This window comes from Morone saxatilis, unplaced genomic scaffold, assembly GCF_004916995.1.
Source record: "Morone saxatilis isolate NCDOM2014 unplaced genomic scaffold, NCSU_SB_2.0 Contig1, whole genome shotgun sequence".
Classification (NCBI taxonomy): domain Eukaryota; kingdom Metazoa; phylum Chordata; class Actinopteri; family Moronidae; genus Morone; species Morone saxatilis.
The window spans coordinates 14844339-14866927 of NW_023339651.1; the positions used below are offsets into that span (position 1 = coordinate 14844339).

General features: G+C 42.4%; 4 protein-coding genes across 4 annotated transcripts in view; 3 read left to right on the forward strand and 1 right to left on the reverse strand.

Moving 5' to 3' along the window:
- grid2ipb (glutamate receptor, ionotropic, delta 2 (Grid2) interacting protein, b) overlaps positions 1-12202 on the reverse strand; it is a 29356-nt gene extending 17154 nt beyond the window's left edge. Inside the window, exons 1-5 of the mRNA XM_035669947.1 lie at positions 12118-12202; positions 10959-11212; positions 10447-10776; positions 9812-9966; positions 1444-1722 (exon numbers count right to left, since the gene is read on the reverse strand). Of these exons, the coding sequence (XP_035525840.1) occupies positions 1444-1722; positions 9812-9966; positions 10447-10776; positions 10959-11212; positions 12118-12202 (1103 nt within the window). The remainder of the gene's footprint in view (positions 1-1443; positions 1723-9811; positions 9967-10446; positions 10777-10958; positions 11213-12117) is intronic.
- Positions 12203-15618: 3416 nt separating this feature from the next.
- On the forward strand, positions 15619-18326 carry zdhhc4 (zinc finger DHHC-type palmitoyltransferase 4). Its single transcript, XM_035659577.1, has 7 exons — positions 15619-15784; positions 16071-16207; positions 16296-16369; positions 16493-16671; positions 17351-17476; positions 17592-17836; positions 17927-18326. The coding sequence occupies exons 2-7, from the start codon at positions 16085-16087 to the stop codon at positions 18224-18226; spliced, it is 1047 nt and encodes a 348-aa protein (XP_035515470.1). The 5' UTR covers positions 15619-15784; positions 16071-16084; the 3' UTR covers positions 18227-18326.
- Positions 18327-19257: 931 nt separating this feature from the next.
- Positions 19258-22146, forward strand: pgp (phosphoglycolate phosphatase). Its single transcript, XM_035659699.1, has 2 exons — positions 19258-20091; positions 21098-22146. The coding sequence occupies exons 1-2, from the start codon at positions 19497-19499 to the stop codon at positions 21421-21423; spliced, it is 921 nt and encodes a 306-aa protein (XP_035515592.1). The 5' UTR covers positions 19258-19496; the 3' UTR covers positions 21424-22146.
- A 92-nt stretch (positions 22147-22238) lies between these two features.
- Positions 22239-22589, forward strand: part of bricd5 (BRICHOS domain containing 5) — a 2267-nt gene continuing 1916 nt past the window's right edge. Inside the window, exon 1 of the mRNA XM_035669960.1 lies at positions 22239-22358. Within this exon, the coding sequence (XP_035525853.1) occupies positions 22239-22358 (120 nt within the window). The remainder of the gene's footprint in view (positions 22359-22589) is intronic.

A 22589-nucleotide genomic window follows, 5' to 3' on the forward strand; every position in this document is an offset into this window, starting at 1 on the left:
GTGTGTGTGTGTGTGAAGAGTGTGCTGGGCTTTGCAGCCACAAAAATAACTGCAGCATCAGCCTTGAGCACACTTAACAAACTGAGTGTCTGTGGCTATCAGGCTGCTCAAGGCCTCTCCTGATTCCCATCAGTCTACACCAGCTGCACTTTATACTTTTACATGGTTTCACACGAAGCCGTCGAACCAAAACCAAATGAATCAGTCAGTCACTACTTAATGAAACTACCGAGGCAGCAGCTGCTGTCCAACATCTGCCTGAAAAAAGACATTTGCCAATTTATAGTGATTGATTTTGAGTATCTATATCAATAGACCATTTTGTAAACAGGATATAGTAAAAGATCATTCACTAAAAGTACATTTTTAAACACATCTGGGAGTGGATTCATTCAAAAACATGTTATATCTCTATATCTTATGCTGCATTCACATGGATTCAGGCAGACGGCAAACCAGATGTCATGTTAGTGGATGAGAGCAGGATGGTGAAATCAGGTGAGGTCGAGTGAATATTAGCAAAGGTCCCGGTACCTGTCCGAAACAACCCCCTCGTCTCACTTTCCCGTTCCAAGCATGTAGGAGAAGCTATGGTGGCCGATATATCCTATCTATCTATGTATTTGGTTTGTTACAATGGAGACTGTACAGTGTTACACAACACAGGGATTTTTTCAGTTCAGCGAAGGCACCAGCATGCAGCAACGTATTATTGTGACTCTGCCACTTACAGTCCACCACATGATGTAACCTTTCCAATTTAACACAATCTGCTTGCCTCCTATTGTTTTGTGCCCTGCCGATACGATTACACTTGACAAATTCAGCCACACGTTTTCACTCCCGTGTGGATGAATGCAGATCTTAAGGTTTATAGTTAGTTGGCTTAGTGTGGGAGTGTGGGAGTGCGCTGCCACCCCTGTAATCCTGCACTCCGCTGCGGTGTTATTAATTGGACAGTCGTGTAATCAGTGTGTTAGTGGGAGGAGGATGAGCGGCAGAGGTTCAATGGTCAGGGGCTCTACAACATCGCAGGATTAACACGTTGAATAGGTGAGGAGATACACACACGCAGGATGGAAGTTTACGTTTTGAGCAGCTAAAGACGTGGTTATTTGGCTAAATGAGCACTTTCTAACTTATATTGTAGGGTGTAAAAACATCTTCTTATGTACACATATTTTGGGTTTTCTAAGGGCAGCTTTGTGACGTGACTCAGGAAAACAAGAGCTTTAGGATGGAAAAAGAGAAACAGTGTCCTCTTTTTCAAAACATTCTGCCTGTAAATGTCTGAATAATCAAGTCAACATTTGGCTGCTGAATTACGTGTTGACATGAACCTGTTGGTAGCCTGGTTTCCAACAGTAAACAACACGTAAAACAGAGCCAAAGAGACTCATTACAAAAAACTACAAATTAGGACTCTTGTACATGTGCGCTCACCTCTGATTAGGTCCGATGGGGGGATGCGCTGGCATCCCAGAGACAGCCTTCCTTAAACCTCTCTCTCTCTCCGTCTCACCCCTCCCTCCAGGTTCTCCATCTCTTGGCACCGAGCTGGCCCGTTTGGACCCGTGGTGGCGCTCAGAGTGATCCTCGCTCCGACTGCGGCGGATTCTTCCATGGGGCTCGCTGATGCTCTTGCTGCGGCAGAGTCGGTTGATCACGTTCTGGGACACGGCCTCGTCGAAGCGCTGCCGGTGCTTCTTGGGAATGAAGATTCTAGCGAACATGGTGGCATGTGAGGAAAATAAAGGGGGCGATATTAGTTTTTGTCCACAAGAGTTGACTCAGAGAAAAGAAAAAGAGTAGGAAAGAAGATGGATCTACATCACAGATCCACCTCGATCCATTTTGCTGTCCCAGTGAAATAACAGCAGCAAGTCAAAGATCCAGCATGAGGAGGGATTAAAAAGTGATTATCAACTCAATCGCTGCTGAAATAAGTCCACACCAATTCAAATCAACAGGCTTCCTCCTTCAAGACTCAATTCAAAGAAAAGAGAAAGGCTTTTGATGGAGAGAGGTGGTCTTTCCCTGCTGTCCCCACAGAGAAGAAAAAAAGAGAAGTTGAATAGGAAGCCGGAGAGAAAGGGTCTTTCTCTGGAGGAGAGAGACAGTGAGGAAATCTTGGCGTTACTTGCTGCTTGCTGGAGTCTCACTGCTGCAGCGTGAGGTACCAGAGCCAGAATACAGCAAGAGAAAAAGGTGTGGGAGTGAGCGAGCATGGGATTTCTCCTCTGCCATCCCTCTCTCTCTTTTCCTATCTACAGTATCTCATTCTCACTCTCTCGCTCTCCCACACTTCCGTCCACGCCTCACCTCTGTGTCAGTGTGAGCACAGAGCAGGAAGCTGTCATCATCTTATTGACCTGAGACCTTATCAATATTCCCATTTTGATAAAGAAGCTCAACCCACTTCAGCTTCACGAGATCAAAGACAAGCAAAATCAGTAGGTGTAAATAGTTCACTCTAAATAAATCATTCTCATTTCAATTAAGAGTCCAGTATGAGCTTTGATTTGATTATAAGAGCTCCTTTTCACTACATACTAAAAACAGCAAGGGGAAAAAATGTCACCAACACCACAAAAGGAGCTCCACTGTCTTATATAATTCTTGAAGGGGTAGTCCAGAGATTTATGATTTATGATTTATATTAAACTTTTCTTAAGTTGGTAAACCTGTGAGAAACCAGTTTAAAAACTAATAGTCCAAATCGGTACAGCACAGGTCAAAATATGCTGAAATCCCAAAAGCTGGATCCTACAATCCCCATAATGCAACTTGATCAAATATTTCATTAGACCCTCCCTGCCTTTCTTACCAAGAATTTGACGAGAAGATATATGCCACTTTCACGTCCGGACAGTAAATATGAAGCCACAGCCAGGAGGATAGATAGCTTAGCTTAGCATAAAGGCTGGAGACACAGGGAAACAGGTAGCCTGGCTCCGTCCAAACCTTTAAAACTCACTAATTAACATATTACATCTTCATTATTTAATTCGTATAAGTCAAATTAGAATTAAAGTATAAAAATAACATGCCAGAAAGAAATGGAGCCAGGCTAGCTGTTTCACCTTGTTTCTATGAGAGCGGTATCGATCTTCTCATCTAACTCTCTGCAAGAAAGTGACAGGGCTTTGACTTTTTACTCAAAATTTAAACAAGTGTTTGGAGTGTAATGACCTATTAGAATTGGAAATGTACGGCCTATAAGCACAACAGACCATGAAGAGATTCAGTCGACTTCGTACAAAGCAGCCGTCTAACTCTACAACGACAAACTCACTTGCTAACGTTAGCCTGCCACCCAAGTGACGCAGTGGAGCAACGTCAAGTGTACAACCTCGTCTGACCCCTACTATTCAGCATTCTCCTACTACAATGTAGTCATATAGTCTTATAAAATGTAAGTAAGATGTCCAATATATCAACACCACATCTTTTTCCGGCCTAATAGAACCAAAATCGCATCTGATACATCAAGAGAGTCAGAAGTTGATTATTTGAATCCATGTTTGTGTAAATCGCAGTCCAACTGAGAGCGGAGCACCGAACACAGATCTGCACAAACAACCCTTTTGATTCCCACCTACACCAGTCTGCTGTGTTCTGACTCGCTGATTCGCTGCTGATCAGATGAATCAGCCATAAGCAGACTGGGTGTAGCGCGGTCTGTGAAAAACAGTACCAGTGGAGTAATTAGCAACAAACTCGCTGATAGAGACAAGAAGGAGACAACAGCTACCACTGTACATGTCCACTAGAAGCTAATTAAGCTGCATAAAAACAATTTTGACAGCTAAATAAAGCAATTAGGACACACACTGTACGGAGAGAAAGAGAGAGAGAAAAATATACTTCACAGCAAACGTGAGGCCCGGCAAATGTTCATTTTACTATCAAGCGTTGTTTAAGCACTTCTATTAAAATGGTACTCAGGTAAATGTAGAGCACCTCCTGTGCCGTTCCCGCCGTGTGGCGTATAATGAAATCTCATTTACATGTGGAACCTAAAGGTCAGCTACTGTGAACAGCACTGGTTGCCTGTATGCCTCGTTTCTGAGGTATGTTTAGTAGCTGTACAGACAGACTTATACAATAAAAATCTCATTATTTGGGAGTTTAAAAACAATGTAATAACAGTAATAATAACAATAATAATAACTTATCAGTTGAAATATAAACAGACATAGACATATCTGTGATACTGACTGATAATGTCGGCCATGCCACTCTAGATTTAATGCATGTTCAAATGTTGCTAACCAAGCAGAAAGGTTAGTCTCTGTCCTTCTAAATATATCATTCACTATGTTACGACTTGAAAGGATGGTGTCCTCTTCTGATCAAATTTGTCGGTAAGTAATCTCTTTATGAGATGTTCGTAGACGCTGTGAAAAGGTCAGAGATACTCTCCATAGATGAAAGATAGAGGTCCATAAACTGAAGTCTGTGAAGTCCATAAACCTGAACTGCTCAAGCAAGTCCTCTTTTATTATACAAAGGAGATACAGTACCTTGCAAAATACCGCATTAAAACTCTATTCCGTGAAAAAGTCTAATACTTCAAACCAAAAAAGCACTGAAAATACAGAATACAGAATTTAGAAATGTCCAACTTTGGGCCCCCCAGTGGTAGCAATAAAAAGTACACCGTGGTAAAGAACAACGTATGCTGCTACCCTCTTTACAGGAGCTCTCCATTCAGCACCACAACAAAACAAGTTTTTGACATGATTCTCCTGCCTCCTGCTTTAATTATGTATTTTTCCTGGCTTCCAAGAGCTCACAGCAGATTCAGTAGTGTATTGCAAAATGACTAAAGTGGTCTATTGAACATTTATGAAAGGGGCCTGCTTTACATATTAACATCAGTTCAAGATCAGATCAATTAGTTGTCATGAGGCATACCCCTGATGATGTCATGGTGAGGTAATCAGGGTTATTGATTTCGGCTTAAGACATTTTTTATTGAGACAACTTTTAACAGAGAGACTGTTACAAATTGGGGTTGTGGAGTTTGAAAGACGTGGGCATTTAGACAGGGAGGATCTAATGAAAACTGTTATCAAATTGCATTATGGGAAGTGTGGGATGGAGGGCTTGGCTTACTAGGGGGTTAAAGGTCAGGATATCTCACCCATCAGAATGATTTACATAATGCTAATATTACATCAAATGACCAACACGTAGTGGCTTTAAATTACCAGTACCACTTCCCTTTAAAAACATGCACCATTTGTTTTAATTTAATGCCATCACTCGTTTTAAAGTAACTGCCACTTTTAGGAATTGATGGGTATTTCATTTTTGGAACAAATCTGTTCAGTTAATGATATAGGCCACATATTCTTAGCCTCGCTGTCACCGTCTCTGCAGATTCTGATCAGGTTTGAGGTGTACATCATGTCATAATGCAGCCTGAGACAGTGCTGCAGACTACTGGCTACAATGAGCAGACTCCTGAGATATAAATAAATGTTCTGTAGTGATGTAGGTGTAGCAACCCACACAGTCCCTCACTGTTTGCTATCTGTGCTTCCCTGCTATTTGTCATCTATTCATATCACAGTGCTAATATGTCTCTGTCTCTCACACAGTACGTGTCTGTGTTAGGATGTGTGTGCGAGTGCATGTGTGGCTGCTGCTATCAGATTTATGCTTTTATAAATGCAGATGTTCATCCACCGCAGATTGCACAGCCATCTGTTGAAACAGCCACCTCATCACAAAAAGTTTTCCGCGTCAACTCTTGGAAACTAAATGAGTGCTCTGATTTGACCTCATTTATAGAGAACAGAGATCTATAATTATCTGAAGGAGGGTTGTGGAGGAGGAAGCAAGAAGGGAGGAAGGGACGTATTTCTCAAAAGGGAGGAATGACAAGCAGAAAACTACAAAGAGGAGACCTCATTTCATTTTGAGAGTCCAGATGTGGCTTAAATGCCAAAAGTGTGAGATTGATGCCACGTCTGAACACACGGAGAGGTGTGAAATAATGGAGAATGCTTTGGAGAGAACCTTTCTTACATGATCTATGTGTCCTGCTTCTGTTGAACACTGCCAAAAAAAGTGAAGCACAGTGGTAGGTAACACATTTAAGGATAAAGCCGGTGGAATTAAAAGATAATTATATGATTTCTAAAATCCCCTGTGAGCATCACTGTGTGGCTGGTCTGCATCCAGGAACTTGTAAAAGTAGATGATTAAAAACTGTGCTGGTAAAAAAAGGTCAGCACGCTGGATAAATGAGGCTAAGAATACATGTGATCAAAGTATGACCATGTTCACAGAATCATAAAAGGGATACTGATAAAAGAATAAAGAATGAAACAGAAAATAAGCTGTAATAAAGGAAAAAGGGGCAACTCTTTCATGATGTTACATAACATATACAGAGTTCCAGGTTTAAGCATGACTGCACAGTGTAAATTAAAAGCCAATCTGACTATACTTCTACAGCAGAGGTGGATATGCTTTTACCTATTTCATACAGTACATTAAATGTAATTGGTGACACTATTTGCTGATGCTGTAAGTGATGATGGTGCTCAGGTTGAGTACTGTGACATCTCTACAATTATAGCTTTGCAAAACTAACCTGACTACTACTAGATGAGCTTAGTTTTTTGGAACAGGTCTAAAAAACATCCACAGAGACTACAATATGTTTTTTTATTTTAAACCTATCAACTACCGAACCAACAACACTACATTTCTGCCTACAAATTTACATTAAAAATCAAAAATCATCATCAAGAGTCTACAGCCATGCTAGCTGCTCCGTGTGGATGTACTAAATGCTAACATGCTCACAGTGACAATACAGTACAGCTGAGGGTGATGAGAGCAAGTATTTGATATCAAATACCAAAATATTACAGAAATTCAGACTTTGATCTGGTGATGATTGTGGCATTGTGTAGTCAGACGGTCATTATAAGTTATTACAATTAATCCTGAGGGGGACGTGAATGTGTGTGCGGAATTTTGGGGAAATCTAGCTGTCAAGATATTTAACTAAAAACCAAATATGTCAACTTCATATAGATGAAAATCCAAATCAATATCTTGAATATCTGTACAACATGTAATGGTAATCCATCCAGTAGTAGTCAAGCTATATCAGTCTGGACCAAAATGGTGGATCAACCCAACTGACCACCATTGCCATCTCTGAAGCCATGGATGGTCCGTTGTGCTTTTTGTTGGTCTCATTAAACAGCACCTAATTTGGTTGCGTGTGTTGATGAAAAGAGACAACTTGCAGTTATGAATGCACTGGCTTTAGTACCGTTTGTGCTCATCGCCGACTTTAATGAAAACAGTTTGCAAGGCGCTTGAGAGCCACTAATGTTTCTAAGCTTGTGCAGTGTAGCAACTCAGCAGGAGCTGCAGCCACTGACTCCAGCAGTTAGGATTAAACACCATCATTATCAGAACTATTGAAAGAGAAAGCTTTGTGCACAGCATAATCAACCTTTGATCACTCTTTTTCCTTTATAGGGCACAACTATCACTGCATTCCTACTTAGCTAAGAAGGTAGACCTGCTTTGAAACAAATCTCCATGGCCATATTTCCCATGCAGTTATTGGTAGACATCATGTGGTACAAAAAAGCCAAAAGTGGCTGCTATTTTCAGAGAACACACACAGACTTGATGTAATACAGGCAGATAACGTTTAAAAGGACGTCAACATCAACATTCAGCACACCAGCACACACAGATACCCACAGGCACACACCCTCAAACACGTGGCAAGAGATTACATACTAAAAGCAGTGCATCACTCATCCTAATGACTTTAGTCACTTAACAGACAATAGTACAGTAGTGTCCCTTTGTTTTACAACTAGCAGTTTCCATCCAAGTGTGGTCGCATCACCTCCAACTACATGAACACGCTGTTGACGGCTCATTTGAATTAATAAATTATAGATACAAAACTCAGAATTGCCTCGAAGAAAGCTTAGAAAAACAACCGGGGAATAGAGGGTTTCGAAGCTAAAAACATCAGATATCAAACATCAACAGCAGCTGTAGTCCTGTACTGTCTCTGATTGCATCAAATATTCACTCACCTCCCACTTCACATACATAATTACACTGATAGCACTTTGTAAAAGCAGTGCAGCTGACAAAAATGCATAAATTCCCCCACAAATGAACACGTCTCATAAAATCTTTAATTAACAACACACAAAAGAACGAAAAGGTATACTCACCCCAGACAATTCATCGTTTTAGCTATCACTCATGTCTCAGAAATAAACTAAACCTAAGCACTAAGTTGCACCACCACGGATACACCTACTGCTTCAACGCTGCTTCTCTGTGGGGGATTAAAGATATGGTGGGACCGTGGTGCATGGAGGCTGTCTTTACCAAGTGTCAAGGGAAAACGGTCACCACACAGAGAGAGAGAGAGAGAGAGAGAGGGAGAGAGTGCGGGGAACAGCCCGGGCTCTGAACAGAATAATGAAGAAGAAAAAACAACACAAAAACCCCCCCCAGAGAGAGGGGGAGAGAGAGAGGTAAGAGAGTTGTGAGATGGGTGGGGAGTGCAAAAACCACAGAGAGGTGGCATTAATGTTATTACTGGTGCTTGCGCAAATAGGAGTGTCCTTCATTATACAAATACCAATGAATTCTCAGTCGACAGAGTTTGAATTATTCATGACCAATTTTAAGGCAGAAAAATCCTGTCGCTTCGCGTCATTTCAGGTCGGGAAACAATGAAACTACCTCAGCACTGACTTCCTGCTGCTGGAAACTCTTCCTACGGTATATTAATACCATTAAAACATAGTGGTGTAGTAGTGGAGGAAGCCAGTGTAGTAATAGAACAAAAGGTTTGATTGGCTCTACTTGAGGAAGAAGTGCAATCTGTTGACAAACCGTCTGGGGATTCACAGTGCCGGTCATTCTGGCGTACACGACTCTGGCTACCTGAGTGGTTATTCACGTTTAGTCATCTGGCGTTACTCCATCTCATAGAAACACACTGCCATACACCTTCAAAAAACCTGTTGGCTGTAGCTCCAGGTTTTTTTCCTTAAAAAAAAAAACACATTATGTTTTCATGAAGCGAGTACTCGACTCAATCTGTCCGTGGCTCATCATCACAGGCACCTCCATGCTGTGAATTCGGCTCACGTCGCCAATCCCCATTTACCGTAGAAAAAACTCTAAGCTTGGGCCCCTCCATGTCAATTTAGTCTCTCGGTTTCACTAACACTGATGACACTCTAAGCGACTTGGAGGGTCAGTGTGGATTTACCCCGGGTGGCAGATGGGGCCCACCTAAACCTAAAGCGGAGCTCTGAAATGGCTGGCAGCGGACGAGACCCCCCTCTAATCCATCCTGCCACAGAATGAGCAACAGGAAAAGCCTGTTTACGTGGTCATTACAAATTAAATCCCTGCAGATTATTTTACTTTTCACTAGGTCTTGAAAAGGACAAGTGAGGATGTGTGTGGGATACAATACCAAGAGTGGGAGTAATAATCGACCAACACTGCCATACTGCCTGTCTTGATTTGCCTGTCCTCGGATCACAGCCTGTAGTAGGTCGGTAATGTACTTCTTTAGGATTTATTTGCCGTATTTGCCCAGGATATGGCTTTTTATGGTCAATGGTTGGCCACTTTCACAGTTTCAAAGGGTGGATTAGAGAGGTCAGGCCACAAACAAGAACCATGCTCTCCACTGAATAAGCAGCCGTCTTTCTACGGGCAGTTTATACTAAACTACGTTTGGCAGTCCATTGTAATGGGGGCTGAAACGTCTGGCTCTTACCTGATGCTGGAGATGAGCTGTCGATGCTCATCAGTTGTGAGTATGTCGGGCAGGGCGGAGGCCAACCACTCAACTCTCTTCTCTGTTGCGTACTGCTTCAGCACGTTGAACAGTTTCTCTTTGACTTCAGGCTCATCACCTAGAATCTGCTCAACCTGATGGAGATTGGACAGCGGTGTTAGAGGCTCGGAGTCGTTTGTTGACATGACAATAGAAACGGGGGGACATGTGGCACCTAGTTTTACACAGTGCCTGATTATTAGCATAACAACACTTCATCCTCGAAAAACACAATAGCCTTATACATATTACTTAAGTTTGGACTTGAGCTTGAGTTAGATTTTGTGTCTTTGGATATTTTGTCGTCCACTCTGCATTGTATGAAATTTCATAGGAAGGATTTAGCAGAGCTACTATTATACAGAAAATATTACTGTAACAATTTCAAAAGAGAAATCTTGGATTCACCTTTTTCCAACTGAGCCAGGCCCACTTCAAACTTTGGCAGAAGTTTTTTTGGGTTTACGTAAGACATTATTGAGAAAATACATTTTCAGGCCTTCAACTGCCGAACTCAACTGGACGAGGTATCAGGATTAACCTGGATTCAGCTGTTAGTGTGTTCCTAAACATACCTTCCTGTTGAACTCCAGAGCTTTATGTTTACGATCCAGTCTCGCCCCTTCTACTCCCAGCTGACTGTCCTCTATACTGATACTGTGTTTCTGCCTTGGGGCAAGGCACAGCACCCCCAGACGGAGCGTCCTCCCCTGGGAGGCCTTGATCAGCGCCGCAGCCATTTCGTGCTGCCTGACGGGGATGCCGTTGACCTCCATGACGTAATCCCCGGCCCTCAGACCTGCGCGGCCGGCTGGAGAGCAAGGCGAGCAGTCCTCTACCAGCAGGGGGCAGTCTCCCACAATGGTGAACCCGAAACGACCGTCCGGACCGGGTATGATGTCCATCTGAAATTATAAATATGAATTTTCTTTAATTCAGGACAATTTGCCTAAATGTTAGACCCCAGAACATACCCCCAAAAGGATCAGTCTCTTTGGATATACTGTTATCGTACTATCACATGCAACTCCACAGACATTAACCCCCATATGCATTACTGCTGCGATTGATTCAAAAGCTGTAAAACCTGCTGTATGCGGGACACCACTCCGATACTGGGAGGGATGTTCTTCTGAGTCTGGGCGATGGCGATGACAGCTTGGGGACCCAGTGTTGACACATTGTGGCCCTCGATCTCCAGGACCTGGTCCCCGGCCTGCAACCCCGCCAGGTGGGCACTGCTGCCCTCCTCCACAGACAGAATGTAGCTGGGTCCATTCCCACCCAGCTGGAAGCCGAACTCCTCAGGCCAGCCCTGGTTGGACGACGGCATGCTGAGGACTTGAGGGAGGAGAGGACGGGATGAAATAGGTGAGGTGGGAGAAAGAAACGATGTGAGATTTCAGGGGGGAGCAAGTAACCACACATAATCCAAGGGGTTTCACAAAGTGGGGGTCCTGCACTTTGGAGCTTCACTGCAAACAAAAATGGACGAGATAATGAGACATCATGCTTAAAAATGAAGATAAACTTACCCACTGTGGCCAATACATTCAAGTCAATCGACATTGCAAAGACACCTTCGGATCAAATAATCCTCTGCAAGAGCTCCAATTCTTTGCCACTCGCGCCCTGTCTCTCCTCCCTCCTGCTATCTCCTGTGTCTCAAGTTGTACTATCGAGTGCGGCTCTGTAACCCTCTACCCTGAACCATGACACACTCAGCGGTCCCTGACCTGGTTCACAAACTCCACAGCAGCCAATCAAATTAAGGCATTGCAGAGATTGTGACCTTAATTAGTTTGAGAGACAAAAGTTCCTCCTGCAATTTTTTTTTCCACTGCACATGCGAGTCTCTCCTGTTGAATTGCAATTATGCAATATAGTCACAGAGCACACCATGACTGCACTGAAAATTTCTAAGCAGGTAAGAGTTACAAAATGGCATCAAATAATCAAAAAAGGAAAACTGGCAAATACAGAGGGTCAAACTTTGGACTGAAATATTGAATTGCTATTGAATTATTGAATTGAAATTAAAAAATATAATTAATCCACATGTGACAGTTTTAAAAAAAACATCTCTAATATGACAAATACAGAATTACAGAAATTGACATGTTGGCTTTTTGCTAAATATAATCAACTATAAAGCCTCTTGCTCAGCTGGAAGCTAATGATGTGCCCCACAGTCTCCAAAGCCGCAGCAGGATTCACACAGTGGACGAAGCTGATAAAGGACTTACAGAAATCTTTAGATGGATACCGAGAGCCCCGTTTGCTCTGCCGAAAAGAGTATCGGCCTTTTTTGTTTTGCAAAAACTTCTTCATCTTGAATGTCAAATAGCAGCCGGCCTTCTAGCAGCCTGATATCCAAGCTGTCTTCTCAAATATAATGTTAAAAAAAAAAAAAAAAAAAAAAATCCCTTTGATCACCCTGCAACCAAAGTCAAAAGAAAGGGTGACAAACTCAAAAAAACTGCCCCATTCTTCCACCCTGAAATCACAGAGCTGTCCTCATGGAGCAAAGTATGAGTGTGCATGACGAGCCAGTGCCAGTCTCTCTGTGACTGTGTAAGGAGTATATCCTGGTCTCTTCCCATGATTCCATCCTTGGGCAAGCTGCCTGCACAGGGTAAATCAGAAACTGGGCGGTCACCCGGCACCTCGGTTCCTTAATAATATCTCTCTCCAAAAAGGGTATTGGGAGGCTCATTTTTCTATAAACTACACCAATTGTCTTTTTCCTCTCTCTCTGCACTTTAGGGGCTTTCTCCAAGGGCCGCTCTGGCCCAGAATCACTCTGCCGTCGATGCAAGGAAGCCTGCTGAGTATAATTGGAGCGTCTGCGTTGTCTGGAATTCTGTGGCGTTACCATTGTGTGAGCGGCACTGAAGTTGACCCATGAGAAGGTGCAGGGGCAATTTAAGAGCTTTAGCTTGTAGGATTAGTTAGGATTATGAGCTAATCTTCTCCTCCACCCCCCTTCATTAATACTGAAGCGAACCACATGCTTCGCCCTCCATTAATGAATACATACACTGGCTGGTGAGAAGCATACGGATTGTACATACCAAAAGGCATTTATTATCTGGTGATGAGTCAAATGTGTGACAAACACATTCAGCGTCAAGAATACAGTCTGTATCAGAGGCTGAGTTAGGTCAAAAATGAAGCGGAAAACATTTACAATTAAGACTGAAAGCATCAAAACCTGTGCATAAGTATATAAGCTCAATATTTCCAAACTGTTCTGAAAAAAAATGAGAAACACTGCTGAGTCTATGCCTTTGATTTCAACCCATTGTTCTGTCTCGTTTCCTCGGTTGAGGCTGATAACAGCGAGCACTGCCAGCTTTAATTTGTCTTTCAAAAATTCCAAATCTTGGCAGCAGGTATTTTTATAAAAATGTCTGAGAAAAATAGTTGATTGTTGAGTCTCATTCCCAGGTCGTCACATACCAACGCTTTGGGACCTGGGAATGAGACTCAACAATCAACTATCTTTCTTGGCTCCGATTTTCATTCAGCCGTTGAAAAAATACAATTAGTAACACAAGGAGGAGCCAGAGGAACCTGATTGTTTCACATATTATTTGTCTCATTTACTAATGTCAGAATATAGTGAAAGTTTCAGCATATATGATTTTTATAGAAGTTACGTAGTGCTTTAATGTTGTAAACGACTAATATCATGTGCAACCAATGATGACTGGGTTATGCTGTAGAGCCCTCACAATATCCCTAAGGTAGTAAAATCATCACGTAACAGAAAATGTAAGGAGTTCAAATGAGATGACAATGGTTTAATATGACTGATATTTCACTTAAATGCGAATTAAAATGGAGTGCACTTTTCTAGTCTGCCGACCACTCAAAGCGCTTTAGACTACAGGCCACATTCGCACTGATACGCTGATGGCTGAGGCTGCCATGCCAGGTGCCAACTGCTCATCAGACACCAACTAATCCCATTCACACACACTCACCAGGGAATTGCTTGCTCACACATTATCCACACATTAGGCATAAACATTTATTTAATGGCCATTAAGCTCTGCCTCCAAGTGGCCCAAAAAAAACAACAAAACAGAATAATGCTGCATTTAGTAGTCCCATATAGATGTTTTCACTTATTGTGGCTAATTGGACCTCCTCACATATTGGACATGGTGTGTCCAGCTTGTATTATTAGTGTGGGGCAACTTCCACATTTATCATTCTTATTAGGTCATTAGCTCAACTAAACCAAACTTTAACCACAGCAGAGGTCTAATCAGCCAAAATAGGATTACATTAGTACATTTCAAAAGCAGTTAATTCTTAAGAATAAAATTTACTGAATTGCATTTTAAAAGGGAGAACATTATTAACAGTGAATTTTATGGCTACAAAGAGTTCCCAAAGACTGATTTCAATTGAAAATGAGTGCAGACTTGATACAGCTGCTCAACTACAATAACATGAGTAAATGTGATTACTTTCTTCCACCATCGAATGTTAGGTGGTTAGGTTATGTAGAGGGGGAAGATATCATTATTATTGTTAGGGCACTCCAGATACACTTACTATATGTTAAGGCAGCTGTGGGTTAGTCAGTAACAGCAGTTAAGATGTTATTGGCAGTAAATTTAAACGAGGGGAAAGTACTGAGGAAGCCTGCAGATTATTGGAGTGTAAACTGTCATTAGTGGTAAAGCACCCAATAAAGAACAGGTAGTCCGGTACCAACTGAATAATTAAACACAAATGGCTGTATCTCCAAAACACACACCGTTCACGACAATCAAACTCTCCTCTTACACTAGAGCCAAGACGGTTACTCAAGATGACGGACAGAAAACTGACATTTCACAGGCAATTGAGTCTGATAGAAATGTCCCACTCAGTTAGCAAAACTGTTCCTGAATTCAAATAAATTACTTTTACATTTGAGCATACATGCATTATACTTTAGACAAGTTTTTTTTTATATTAAAAAACAAAGAAACCTGAAAGAAATTGCTAAATTGGCCCTTCAGTTGCCATAAATGGGGTGAAAAGTATTTGGAAACACTTCATAACCCCAAGTTGTAAATGCAAATGCATTCAGTGCATTGTAACCAACTACATATCTAACATAAGAGGCATTTCAAATGATCAACACACCAGCACAGCTACACATCCCTACCTTTTTAAACAGCGTCCATAGGTGTGCGTGCAGAGCTCCTGAGTAATGTTCCCCTCTCCAGCACTGTGAGCTGTAATATGAGTGTGGGGCCATGTCGGCAACCAGATCCAGCAGGTGTCTTGTGATGCCGTGTTGCATTGTGTGGAGCACTGGATGACAGTGGGAGAGAGAAAACAATACTAAGAAAGTGTCAGTTATTTATGTAGGGAGCTAGAGCCTTCTCAAGTCGTCTGATTTGATGTCTGACTGGAAGAAAGTAGTGTGCTCCTCTTCATTCAGAAAATAAGATTTCTGATAAACACACAGGAGACTGGATACCTCTGAAGCCAGGGTTGGTGAATCTGACGGTCATAATACTCTGTTGGAAAAATAAAAAGGGCCTTCAGAAGAGGAAAGACATCCAAAACTCCCCAAAATGTGTGAAACCATCAGACTGAACACTTTAAAACCTGGATTTCTTCGACTCTTTTTCTCAATGATTTGTCATCTTTAAAAAGCGGATGCAGGCTTATGTAAATATGTCTCTTACTGACAGCATCCCTCCCTCCCTCCCTCCTCCCTGCAGCAGCCTCAGCGTGTTAGCACAACCCAATGTAGCCACATCGATGCTAAGGAAGCAGCATTGTTTACAGAGCATGTTCACGAACCAAAAGTGAAGCTGGTGGCCATAGCGCTAGCCAAACCAACTATGTTGACGTGAGATAAAACCCTGAAAGGCAGCTATGTGTGACCTGGACTAAAAGGTAAGGGTGTGGAAACTGAGTAAACTGAGTATAGAAAGTAGCTAACAGATATGGGGGTTTGCTAACGTTTGGGTAAAGGTAGCATGCTAACGTGAACTTGTTCCTCTGAGTCGTTTTTAGAAGTAATTAATTCATTAATTCGTTCGTAAAGTCTTTACAATGTTTAAACACAATAAACAGAACAACATTACAGTTATAGCTATTATAAAATGATCGCTGTCGTTGAGTTAGCTCCTGTTCATGGTCAGTTTGTCGCATAAACACCTGTTGTTCTGTGTCTCTGAAGCTGCCAGGTGAGACATGGATTTCCTCACTCTGTTCGCTATCTACGTCGTAGTGGTGCTGACATGTATAGTCCTGGTCTGCAAATACTCAGGCCAGCAGCAAACCCCCTTTAATATCATCTTCAACGCGGTGGTAAAGGTAAGAAAAGAAGCACTCTGGCTGTAACTCCACCTACTAACACTGTGTGGCGCTGTTGGACTGATTTGTCACATAATGTTCTTCACAGGTAGTCGCACCTTTTACGCCAAAATGGCTCCAAAAGTTTTCACAGTGGACATTGCACAGACTGTTCCATCAAAGGTTTGTGGTTAAATAATAAAGTCTGAATATAATTTAAGTGTGTATCTGTGTATTTCAGTGTAATAATTAATAATTCTGTATATTTGCCTTCATCCTTTTTTTTCCATTTGGATCTAATTTCAGGAACAACATGTTCATCTGTCTGCATGTCCTGCTAGAGGCTGCCGTGTACGCAGAGTTCACCTATGAGGTGTTTGGCTTCTGCAGGGAGATGGATACCACTCTGACCAGCCTGTCTGTGCCTTACGTCCTGCTGGCCATCAAGACCTCCTTCTTCTACCTCTGCATCAAGAGAGATCCAGGTTCATTCAGCTATTCAAACATATTTGTTATTGGCTGCAGTGGGAGAGAATTCAGTTCTTATTCAGTGTTAAACATTTAGGTTTTGATTAAATCAAAGTCTTTTAAAGCAATAATGGTAATTTAATTTGTTTGCCCCAGTTATGTGTTTTATAAACTTGTTTTATGAATCGCACATTTAGATATATAGTAGATATATATATAGATATATATATATATATATATATAGTATGAGACAGGCAGGGGGACACTGACTGTATCCCTTCCCAACATGCCACAGAGTTATTCTTTGTCAGCGTGCTGCCATATTTTGGAGATATTTTGGATATTTGTAATTTGTGTGCTTGATTTTCTGTTGTTTACATCCTTACTCCTCTTCCATTTAATTTCCCTACAAGGATCATTCAAGATTCATTCAGTTTATTCTTAGGGTGATGTTGGTCTACCTTACGACTGCTTATAAGGCCCTGTAGTTTGTGGGTGTGCAGAAAAAGCAGTTAGGCTTTAGATGTTTGCCGATGTTTTACAAGAATCATTGACAAGTTAGTTCTGGACAGGATATAATTCATGTCGTCACCAGACCTCTGCTTATCATATGAAGGTCTGGACTGGAGTACTAGAATGTGTTTTGTTTTATACAATAGTAATTTTTTCTCGACTCTGTCCTCTTGACTCCGGCAGGCACTGTGACAAAGAAGAAAGTGGCTGGCCAGCTGCACATTTATCCGTATGACAAGAGGATGTTTCACCCAGGAATCTCCTGTCCAACCTGCCAGCTTCTCAAACCGGCCCGCTCCAAACACTGCAGTGAGTACTACAGATACCTGGTGTACCAGCTCTTCTGTTCCCTTGGGGCTTGATAACTAAATGAATATTGTACCTGTCACTGCTGCGCTCACCGTAAACACTGGCTGTATTTCAGGAGTCTGCAACCGGTGTGTCCAACGTTTTGACCACCACTGTATCTGGGTGAACAACTGCATCGGTGCTCAGAACACACGTTACTTCCTGCTTTACCTCTTCAGCGTGTGCGCCATGGCGGGTGACATCGCTCTGCTGACAGGAGACATGCTGCTTCATGCTGTGCTGCGTTCAGGGCTTCTGACAGCCAGTTATATAGATGAGTACGGCCAGCAACAGCCAGCGGGTCTTGTATTTGTTGTACAGGTGAGGCTAAGTACTGCTGATATGCTGTATATTACAAGCGTGTNNTCATGTTGAAATGAAATAATTTTCTTGTTTTCTCTGTCTCTCCAGCATCTCTTTCTGACCTTCCCCAGAATTGTCTTCATGCTGGGATTTCTGGTCTTTGTATTCTTCCTCCTGGCGGGTTATGCTCTGTTCCATTCCTACCTGGCTCTTGTCAACCAGACCGCCAATGAGTGGTACAAAAGTCGAGGTTACATTTGCCAGCACTGCCACCCAAGTGCAACAGCAGACCACCTCTGTAATCCAGCGCCAGACCACTCTAAAAGATACTACTACAGCAGAGGGCTACTCCGAAACCTCGGAGAGATTTTCTTTCCTCCACAACCTGTTCAGAAAAAACACAACTGATTGTGCCGTTATGCTGCATTTACTGTACCACTCCCAGGGGTTTACTGTGCCTAAGATTTACTGCTGACTGGAGAAATAAAGTTTACTTGATGGGCTCTGGTGTCTGTCCCCCACAAGGTCTCATGAGTTAAAAACTCTGACAAGACTGTAAGCAAACACGAAAATGAACTTTGTTGAATCCTGAAATTATTTTTCTAAAGTTAGAAGATTCTGTGCCGGAGGTCAGTGAAGCCAACAGGGGGAGCAGGGAGCAGTACACTGATGTTCAGTGTAGTTAGTGTTATTAATAATACACAAACCTTGATAGCCAAAGTGCAAAAATGTATCTTTACATTAGCATTCACATATTATTGGGATTATATGGTGGCCCTAAGGTGCACAACGATGGATGATGCATAAAATAAAACATGATTAAGCACAGCAATTACATAAAACATGCGTTTTTGGGTTTGGTTGTGTTATATGTAATATTCTGTTTAGTTGACATATTTTATAAAATGTTTTGTGAAATTGTTTTTATATTATATAAACATGTTGGGTTTTCCACTTTATGGCCACCATAGAAATACCCCCCCCCCTACATTTCAGAATTAGCATTAACTGTACTTCAATGTATGACATTTACATAATAAACGTGATTAACAGAATAATAATATAAAAATAAAGAATGATACAAATTATTATATTCACAAAATGATTTCATACTTTTTAACAATTTTAAAATGTTTTGGACTACAATTGGCAACTCAAAAATCATAAATTGGCCAAACTATTAGATTAATTAGACATTTCACATTAACTCCAGTTGTTTTAACAGATCCCGAAGTTTTTGGTTTTCATATATTTTGTTTCATTTATTTATTTGAATATAATTTTTATACAATAGTTGAAACTTTTAAAAAATGTAAATTTGTTTGTAACTTGTACTGAATATTTTCTCAATAAAGTTACTAAAAAAAGGTTGCTGACGGAGTTTGACCGGAAGTGGGACCGCAGCGTCTTCGCGTGAGGTTGCTGTCACTTTAAGCCGGTGCGGAAGTAGACTCGTTACAGCAGCACCGATGAGCAGTCAGTGGAAGGTCAGACTCTATCCGGTCAGTTCAAACTCTACTCTCACTCAAACAACCCGGTAGTTACTCACCACAGCGGCAAAGTGCGCCTTTTACATTCAGTACCGGGACCGACCTTAATGACGCACGTACCGGGGCCGGTTAGGTATTAGCTTTTTACGTCCGACAGCGTGTAACGACTCGGTGTAACTCTTTCCCTGATGTCTGGGTCCAAATGTACTCGGCTGAGCGGAGCGCTGGTGAAACCACTGCTGGACTCGGTGGACAGCATCCTGTTTGACTGCGACGGGGTCATCTGGCGGGGGGACCAGGCCGTCCCCGGCGCCGCTCAAGTCATAAACCTGCTCAAGGAAAACGGCAAGAAGGTCTTCTTCGTCACCAACAACAGCAGCAAGACGAGGAAGATGTACGCCGACAAAATGTCAACGCTGGGGTTCGACGTGAAAGAAGAGGAGGTGTTCGGCACCGCGTACTGCTCCGCCATGTACCTGAAGACCGTGTGCAAGCTGGAGGGCAAAGTGTACCTGATAGGGAGCAACGCGATGAGGCAGGAGCTGGAGGCGGTGGGGATCCAGCAGACCGGGGTGGGACCGGACCTCATATTCGGGAAGCAGACCGACTGGGCCAACGTGCCTCTGGATCCCGAGGTGAAGGCGGTGGTGGTGGGTTTCGATGAACATTTCAGCTACATGAAGCTGAACCGAGCCTTGCAGTACCTGACCCAGCGGGACTGTCTGTTTGTGGGAACCAACAGGGACACCAGGCTGCCCCTGGAGGGAGGCAAGGCCGTCCCAGGTAGGGGGGGTGACACTCACTGGGTGCTCACATTACAGTGGCTTACAGCAGATTAACACACTGCAGCACGTTTACCAGAGCCTCTCTAACCCAGATTCTACGGTTTGTGTTGAGGCTTATTAAAGACTGTTTTGCACATTTTGACTTAAATAATACCGTTAATTACATAGTCACACACCCTCAAACACTCAAACCTGCATAGACTCAAAAAATCCCACTTTTTGTGCTTAGAATACCAAACACTAGGTAGCAGAACTTTCATTTCTCAAAAGAAAAACAAAATCTACTTCCTGGAAAGTCTTTGTCCAAGACACAGGCATCTTTTTAAAATGTGTTCTTAGGTGTGTAAAATATTAACATGTTTGAAGCTACAAGCTCCTCTGCTTTGCCCCAACTTGCATCAAATGACAGAAATGTTAAAAATGCTCTCTGTGTTTGATTTGTAACTTTAATTGTAGACCTCACCTTTCCCCACAGTATTCAGGGGTTGTTGAGCTTAATGGAGGAATCTTGATTTTACGGTTAGTTTTCATAATTGAGGTGAATCAAACTAAGGCCGCAACAAGTATTTTCAGTATTGATTAATCTGTCGATCATTTACTCGATTATTCGACTAGATGTTTGGTCTATAAAATCAAATGTCAGGAAATTGTGGAAAATGTCCTTAAATGCTTAGTTTGGCCACAACCCAGAGAATTTCAGTTGACTCTAAACGGACTAAAGAAAGGAGAAAATGTGGATATTTTTTCTTTAAAAACGATTAATCGACTAATTGTTGCAGCTCTGTTTCAAACAAATAGAAGTCTGCACCATAAACCAAATTACTTTTTGTATCAACAAGTGGATTTCTTGACCCATGCAGATGCAGCGATCACTCAACCTAATTCACCAAGTAATTTGAAGCTCCACAAGAACTCAGATTTCAATCGAAGTAGATTCCTCTACAAAGATACATGAAGTAAAATTGTTGTAGTAAAGTAAGAGGTCCTCCCTCTCCCCCTCCCAGGTACGGGCTGCCTGCTGCAGGCCGTTGAGACAGCAGCCCAGCGTCAGTCCCAGACGGTGGGCAAGCCCAACCACTTCATGTTCGACTGCGTGGCCTCCCAGTACGGCGTGGACGCCGGCCGCTGCCTAATGGTGGGGGACCGCCTCGACACGGACATCATGCTGGGCTCCAACTGCGGCCTGAAGACCCTCCTCACGCTCACGGGGGTCAGCACTGTGGCGGATGCCGAGGCCCATCAGAAGAGCGGCTGCGCGGAGAGGCAGGGGATGGTGCCAGATTATTACGTGGACAGCATCGCAGACCTTCTCCCGGCTCTGCAGGGATGACGCAGTGTAGCTACGTGACAGCCTAACACCATTAAACCTGAGGTGGCCTGTCACATGCCAGGCTGCATTTGCTTCTAAAAGGGAATATTTTTCATTAACATTAATAGGATTCAAATCATCTTTATTACAGAGTCGCAACCAGGCAACTAGCTGCTGCGTGACAGAAGACAATGACTATTATTAAACTTAAAACCTGCTAATTTAACATGATATTAATGTTTTATTATTAATAATGTAAGAACAATCATTTCCAGTATTGTTTGTGTCATTTGAGTGTTAAAGAGACTCAAGGAGTGGACTGTGTGTTCCTTTTTTTTTTAGGAAGGTGAGTGCACTTTAACGTCCCTAACCGTGTCTGTGATGCAATCTCCTCTTAAGCAACTATATGTCAAACTCAAGAGGGAACTGAGCAAAGAAAATGTGTGTCAACAGTTTGGTAATATGTGTGTGTATTCAGGTTTACAGCTCTGTCCAAAAGTAAATCACAGCCACTGAACTGGTCTGACTTGAACTTTCTGTTCTGTTCCATGTATTTGCACACCTCGGCAGAAAGTGTTAACACTTGCAGTTACGTTCATGGGGTGATGATACACTGTTCTGTCATGTCATTAGTGAAAATGTTATTAACAGACTGGCATATATGTTTTAAAGGTAATCCAATCTTCCCTTTACTGTCGAAGTTTAAATTTGTAATAAAACGCAAACCATCTTCACTAAATCAAAGTCTGCTCTCTGTGGCTTTACGTTTAAAGTGAACACGGCAAACTTCCCTCTAAGTCCTGTGCTTAAAGTCACCTTGGGCTGTCATCGGCTGGATGCAGCAACAGTCAGAACCACGTATCACCTCTCACCTGATGAAAGAGGCTTTCCAAGCTGCGCCTGCCTCACCCCTTTGTCCATTGTCTGGGCTGGGGAGGGCGGCCAATTCCCCTCGTGTAAGTGTATGTCTGAGTGAGGGGAAACGGGGGGGCAGTGGAGAGATGGATGATGTTAGAGAGCCATATTAAGTCATATTAGGCAGGGAAGACAAAAAGAAAAAGGAGGAAATTGCAGGAAGACAAAAGTTGGAAATTGAGTTTGGCAAGAAGCAGAGTTTTGGGTGAAGCGGGTGACTCTTTTGGGATGGAATCGGTGAGGCCAAAGGAGGAGGAGGAAGAAGAATGGGG